Below are 7658 nucleotides of genomic sequence, written 5' to 3'. Positions count from 1 at the left end.
CTTTACCGTTCCGTAAGTGTCTCGGTTCCTCCAGAACTTGCTCACACCGGCTGGCGACATACCTAGGTGCGCAGCAATTGCAGTAAACGTCCAACCTGCCTCGCGAAGCCCACAAATCTTGCCTGTTTCTACAGGCGTGAACTCAGAGCCCTTGGGCATAACTGCGGGGTGGCCAGGTTAACGACGAAAAGTGATTGTCTTCAACACTCCCGTAGCTACGATTTGTGGTCTGGTGGAAGCTCTAGAACCTTCTAGAAGTCTCACAATGTCACAAAGTTCACGCTGCTACGTACTTTTGTCCAGGGTCAGGGTGATGGTCACTTCTTTATCTCCGCAACGAAAAATCGTCTGTGAAAAAAAAGATATGCTCCATATGTGCTTTGTCTCAATAGCGTTTCCACACGGTTTTAGGGTATTTCGCTGGAAATTGACGTAAAAATTTGAGAAATAGTCATGGCTACATCTTTTTGGCCAGCACTGTATACAGCTGATCGCTGTGTAAAGAGAGGCAATAGCTAATATCACCTTGCTCGCATATTGGACGCAACGATATCTCCGCTATGAATGACTTAATGTATCAATAACGATAGAATTGAGCCCTCCGCAGTGAAAATGAATTTTCAGCTACTAGCTTTGTAAAAACACTCGCCGATGGTGTTTTTTTAGCAGCTTTGACGTGAACAGCAAATGTCGCCGACAGTATTATCAGCTCTACAAGCACAGAGAAGCGTGTCTCGCGCGTATTTTGGTCATTTTCGGATGCTAATTTGCACCTAGCTTTGGAAGCATAGGAGACTAGAAAGCTCCCATTTAAAAAAATCTTACGCGGTCTAGGCTTAGGAAAGGAAGGGAAATTGCATAAAATCTATGCTTAGGTACCCCAGGAACCAGAATTTATAATAGTTGTTGATGTGGTGTGCCATACAAACCAATGCACCCCATAATACTCGCAAGCTATAAAATTCAGCTTCGTTACCCTCACCTGAATTTTATATTTTTTGAGCAAATGCAGATGCTTCTCCTTTAGTTGACTTGAAGTGCATTTCTGATGCAAGAACACGAGCTTACAACGTGCAATGCATTCAACTACAAATGTATTTCAGAAGACCATCATATCAAGGATGATGGGTCGCCAAGGCAAACGGTCTTTCCATAAATAGCGCACTGTGACATCGCCACTACGGTCCGGACGAAGGCGAAGACGAAGACCAAAAGACCCGAGTCAATTACGAGCGGCTCTAATGCCTGGAGTGGGTCAAATTACTGTACAGATTCACATCACACATGGGGTAATAATTGATTTGTGAATGTACCCGAGTATTAGTATCCTCAAGGTCTTGGAACTTGGAGAAGGACACACATAGGTGCCAGCTTCAGCTCCACGTTCGAATCTTTTGTTGCGAAATTATTATAGTATATTTATAATTTGTAAAGATAACCTACTTTATACATTTGTGAAGTCTTAGAAGCGCAGAGCTAACAAACTAAATGTCTCAGTGGCTCTCTGCTCCGCTTCTATTAAAAGCGCACGAGACTATTCTCTTTGCGTTTTCAAACGCATATTTTAACCTTCCTCAATGCAAAGTGCACGGCAACTCCGTCTAGCTAGGCGGCAATTGTAGTCAATCCTTCGACCGAGCCGTGGCAAGACTGTGTCCTCTGCGAGAATGGATTCTGAAATGTTAGGATACTTGTCCTCGGGCAAACTTATCAACTTTAAATGCTTTTGTCTATCTTCGGTGTCGATGGGAGAAGGTATGGTAGCAGAAAGTCAGAAAGAATAAACGCTCGCCTCGAGGCACTCATTAGCTTTCAAAATGCGCTGATGAAGCACATTCACGAGCAAAGAATAGATGAAATTCACAGTAAGATTCGCTAATGCCAAGACTCATCATCGTCTTTATGTTAAGATTATTGAGATGGCCATGGATTCAGACTTCATCAAAGAGTGCGTCGTCGATGCAATCTTTAAACTAGGCGTTTCCGTGTAGGTAATCGACACTTACGCCAGTGTAAAGGGTTAGTTCCAACGTTGAATGATTTGAAGCGACATGTTTGGCGGGTGTTCGCACCACATTACCAGTCGTATCGGGTTTGTAACGGGGTTATACGTACCCTTGTATAAAGGGGTGGGTCAGACAGGATGGTGCGACTACACAGTGGTGTGGCTACACGATAACATCAAACCACTTCGTGACGGGGATGCCAGTAGCTATGCATTTTAATGAGGTTTTAAGGAAATCCTATAGATTTAGATACAGGCGGCTCTGCCGCATATCAAACAAAAAATTACAGTTTGGATTTTAAACAGAAAAGTGCATTTGCCTTGAGCTAAGGTTTCGGGGCTCTTGAAGTCAGCGGATTGCGGTTCTCTAAACTCGTACTGGTTCTAATATAGAACGTAAGGTCGGTGACCTTAGTAAGCTTTCTCTAAGCAAAGAGCTACGGCAACCCCGCTGCAGGGTGCGCTCAAAATTCTTGTCTATCCGTCAAAGAAGGTAGGTTCAGAAGCAGTATACTCAGGTGTTGACACCCGAACGCCAGTACGGTGTCTGAACTTCTCCAGGTGGCGGCAACAGCTACCATGTTTGGTCTTCAAACGGATTCGGCTCGCAGTGACGCCTGTCGCTTAGAGCTCGTCGTTCGAACTGACTGAGTATGTCTTTGAGAGCACTCGCAGCGATTTCGGTGTGAGGAGCAGAATGTCCGCTTTCAAGGACCAATGAGAATCATTTTTGTTCTTTGTCGAAGATTTATCACGAATTCGTGACAAGAGGTCTGAAAATTGGTTTTGCTCTCGAATCCAAATATTGCATCATACGCCACTCCCTTGCGAAGGGGAACATGTATCGTCATTTCCGATTTATTCATGGGAACCAGAAAGTGGATCCGGTGATAGAAAGTAGACTTTCAAACTCGGCCCCAAGAGTCTAAGAGAGAAAGACTACAGGCACGCGACAGGTTGTGCATGCTTATTATAAGCTGAATGTAGCCATAATTTAGGAATTAAGGCCAATTTAAAAAAGGTTCTGCTGTCGAACAGAATGGTCGGCTGCGCATTGTTCAATGCTTTTGTCCTGGTCGATCATTATCATCAACTGTAAGTGATCCTTAGCTATATCCCCTTCAATGCGGTGAGAACTCCGAGCTGGATACTTCGGCAGCGGCTGGTAATGTCACAAGGTCAGCCTAACGCATAAGCAACTCTTCTGGTGACGCAGATGTTGAGATCGCATCAAGGCTATGTACAAAACGCCAACAAGGAATATCATTTCCGCGAGCCCGAAGATATTGGGCATCAGCATCATAACCAATAATTTCGCACAAATCATATCACCATTTTTAAATTTGACGCTACATTCGTCAAATTTCGTGCAGAGCAAAAGAAATCGGGTGTAAAAATCCATATAAAACACATACAAGCAGTGCTCGTGTTTATACATCTCGACATCAAAATTCTTAAAATAGACAAGTGTGTCTTTGATAGTGGCCGGTCCTGTTTGTGGGCTACTTCACTGCGAAGTATGCATCATTGTCAAGAAGACAATCAATCGTCTCTGCAGATTCAATTTTGGTTTTAAGCATTTCGTGGTCAATACGTATCATTCGTCGTTGCGTCGTTGCGCACAGAAATGTCGCTCCACAGCTCACACCAAAATGGTAAGACGATTATCCTTTAGCCAAGCACACCTTTTTAAATAAGGTACAAATTCGGATCGTTTTTTTTTGGTGACGGAAGCGCTTTGTTTCCGTCCCGACGATAAATTGTCGCATATCACGTTGGTGAAGTCGGCAATGTCAACGCTTGCTATATTATATCTCTGGATAATTTAAAACTCAGAGCGGGATGTGCCACATGATGGAGATGTTATACTGTATGAGAATATTATGCCATTTGTTCCTCAGTACCAGTTGCTACTTACGTACGACTCGGTAGTTGCCAATGAAGGTGTTAGCATTCAACAATGCCGTTAATATATCAGCGGGTTTATTCTAGTTGCACGAGAATTATGTATCTAAGAGCGCTGATCAGAACAGAACAACCCACAAACAGCGCATAGATTCTTCGACCACACGATTGACCCCCTTCAGTTGACCAATTGTCTATAGATGAGATACTGTGTGCATCAAAAGGCTACTTTCCAATGAATAAATTGCATTAGGTCGCAGCGTCAAACCTCATGTGCTCATTTAATAAAATGATATTTGGTCCACCATGATTCGATAACATCTTGATTAAATGACCTGGCTGTTTGTCCATGGCAGGAACTATCGCGAGATATACCATCGAGCTCTCGGTACACATAACGTTTACATACGTATGCGTCTTTACTCACGTCTTGGATGGCGTCACGACTTAATAGCATAAACTACGATGAAGCCGACGCGTGAGCTATCGGTTTGGCCGCCACCGAATCTCATAAGTCGGTATATCTGTGGATTCGGAAACGTCCATATGCAGTGACGAGACCAAGAAATAATATTTTGCTAGGCTGAAATTGCTCCCGGAGAGCGCATCTGCATGTCTAAACCTTAATCATACTTCAAACCCTCATCGTTTTCAGCGGCAACATTATAAAAAGTTCGGTCCTACTATTCTGGTGAAAATGTAGCTGTGGCGTCTGCCGATGGCTCACCCAATCGACTTTAGTTAGTGTGTCTGTGGTCAAAATATCTATCAGTGATTTCGAATTTGGCATGTTTCATATATTTCAGATAAATTGAGTCGACTAATAAATGTCAGCTCTTTTCATGCCGCCGATGTAGCGTCTACAAGCATTTCTTTTAGCATGCACTGCTTGTGTACAACGCGGTCGTTATGTGTCGCGGTGATTGACAGCCATTTGAGCGTTTGACAGGAAAATGTGGCATATGAATGGCCGTCGAGTACAAATCATGAATTATTGGTTCATACTGTATCACGAAACACTTTTATTTAGAACTCGCACGAGAACGGATGCCGCCTCTGGGCCAAAATAAATCCGGTTTGATCTTAAGAAAGCATGAGCAAGTAGCCGCATTCCATTCGGCACAAAATAGTGCGGTTTTTGGTTATTCCCACCATACCGATCATCGACTTCTCAGCACAGGAGGTGTCCTTTATCTCGCACCGCTCGCAAGGAAAGATCACTACATGTCATATTACTTGGATAATCATTAATGTTGTGCTGTATCATAATTCTGTGGTGAGAGTCGATACGGCGGGCCGCGGCTGTGCAGTTAAAAAACCCTTCGCCATTTCATTCGGATTCATTACAGTTAAAACGCATAATGCAGCGGGGCTGCTGTAGCTCTTTGCTTAGAGGAAGTTGAGCTAAGGTCACCGACATCACGCTCTTTTATATGAAAGTACAAGTGGAGCGGATCGCAATCCGCTACTTCTAAGTACTAAAACCTTACCTAGGCAAACGAACATCTGTTTAAAATCGAAACTGTATTAAGTTGTATTAGTTGCGGTAGAGCCGCTACTATCTAAAACCCTAGGTGTTACTAAATAATATCTAATCAATAAAGCAAAACCTAATAAATATAGGAATAAGCATTACTACTTGCAATTCTGCCACGTGGTGGCTTTTTATTACGGTGAAGCCGCAACCACTGTGTTATTACACTAACTGTGTTATACACACCTACGTACGGTCGCATAAGGTTGTGCGACCTCCTCTCTCTCACAACGGCTCGGTTAACCCCGTTACACCTAACAGCCCCTCAAAGACATCTTCGTCACAACGGTTACATATGTGATCTCTAAAAAATGGTTTTCAACTTCAATATCACAATTCCCATAGTTTTAGGAGTCTTTAGCTCTGTCAGATACTCAGATCGCTGAACTTCTCGCCTTTTAGCCTTTTTGATTATTTCTGGGTGCACTCAATAGACTGACACTTGGTCTTACACAACGACACGTCATATATCTTATGTAACGGGCTTATACGTATCTTCGTATGAAAGGACGGGTCACACAAGATATTATACGAGTTAGTGTAATAACACAGTGGTGTGGCTACACCGTAATTATAAGCCACCATGTGGCAGGATTGCCAGTAGTTATGCATACTACTATATTAATCAGGTTTTGCTATATTAGTTGAGTATTACTATATTAATTTGGAGAACCTCGGGTATTAGATATTAGCGGCTCTGCCGCGACTAAAACATATATATATATATAGTTTTGATTTTGAACAGAAGTGTTCGTTTGCCTTGGTAAGGCTTTAGTACTTAGGGGTAGCAGATTGCGATCCGCTACACTTGTACTGGTTCTCTAAAAAAACGTAAGGTCGGTGACCTTAGCTTAGTTTCTTCTAAGCAAAGAGCTACGACAGCCCCGTAGCCCTCGTAGTCAATCTACGGTTGAGTCGTTGCGACAGATCCCCTGTGAGAATGGAAAAATACTCCTATTTGCCCCAGGGCATGCAGGATGGACTTAATAAGCTGATGTCCCTGGGGACATGGAGCGCCTCGTTGCACAAGAACCCGAGGCCCGTCTAAAGGCTTTCTCAAACTCTGAAATGCTCTGGTAGAGCACTAACAGCATAAGGTGTCAGTATCGACTGCGTGTATGACGCCACCGTCGACAACGGATGTTTCATTACGACTTAGGTCGCTTATGGTGAGCGTTAAGACCTTTGAGGGTTAGGATGGCGAGAATCTCCTGCTTCAGATAAGAGAGGCAGAGATGGCGATGGCATACGCCATACTCTAAAACGAGCAACAGCTCGTGGCGCAAACTATCTCCAAGCTCGGGGGCCGAGCGCCAGAATGGGCACGAACGTGCGATTCTTCGGCTGAATATGCGTTCTCCTCCTTGAAAGAGCAGAAGAGGCAACTCATAATATTGTTCTCGCCGCCAAGTCACGCATAACGCGTGAGATCGCGTTTCTTCGCTACCCGACAGGGCAAGAAGGGGTTGTGGACTTTGTCCAAGCGTTGAGAACTCTGATTGCCAGAACGGCAGCCAATCCTTTCCCCAAGGCGGTCGCAATGACCGTCTTTATGAAGGCCCTCCGCATGGCGGGCCAGAATGGAAGTCTTCTGTGCGCTTCCGTCTTCTTTCGAAGAAGCGGCGAACGTGGCATTGAATGTTGAATTCAGCTCCAAGTCAGCACAAACTGTTTCGAATGTACACCTTCAGGGCTCACCGAGCGAACCTGAGCCAATGGATCTCAGCTATTCTAAGAAGAAGGAGGAAGAGCTTCGAGCTGCTGAGCAGCGTGTAAACACTCGATGGTTGTTTGGTTGTGAAGACACTCGTCACCTTTAGACGTCTTGTCACTTGCACATGGTGCGTAAAAGTTCTTCGAACCGACGTCTCACTACTAACCAGTCTGGTTTGTCGCGGGGAACGAGAGCACCCAGTAGGCGCGAGCCGCTCTACTAGGGAGGGGCTGAGTTATGTTGAGCCTCAAAGGGGTAGAGGAGGGCAGAGGAGCCCAGCATCAAAGCGCCGCGTGCTCTTGAACACGGAACGTGTATGCAGGACGGACTAGCTGGTCGTAAAAGCGACCGTGAAAGGCTTTGAGAAGCCATGGAATATCTTTATCAAACTCGGCGCGCCAGATCGAAGGAAGTCAGCGGTATGCTGAGGTTGAGTGACACAGTCACTGTTTGCTTAGCGACGTGGACTAGTGTCACTGTGCCGAGAATCCCTGTGGAAA

The 7658-nt window shown here is 44.6% G+C and overlaps 1 protein-coding gene across 1 annotated transcript; it reads right to left on the bottom strand.

Annotated features, from left to right (window-relative positions):
* Window positions 1–577: 577 nt before the first annotated feature.
* Window positions 578–789, bottom strand: PHALS_10129 (uncharacterized protein; the record flags this gene model as incomplete). The annotated part of the gene is made up of 2 exons (XM_024725499.1): window positions 578–711; window positions 774–789. 2 exons carry the CDS (start codon window positions 787–789, stop codon window positions 578–580), a joined length of 150 nt encoding a protein of 49 aa, XP_024576270.1.
* Between the last annotated feature and the right edge of the window lie 6869 nt (window positions 790–7658).

The sequence above is a fragment of the Plasmopara halstedii genome (assembly GCF_900000015.1).
Source record: "Plasmopara halstedii genome assembly, contig: Scaffold_444, whole genome shotgun sequence".
Taxonomy (NCBI): domain Eukaryota; phylum Oomycota; class Peronosporomycetes; order Peronosporales; family Peronosporaceae; genus Plasmopara; species Plasmopara halstedii.
Note: the sequence above shows the minus strand (reverse complement) of the source record. Positions and strands in the feature narration are given on the sequence as shown.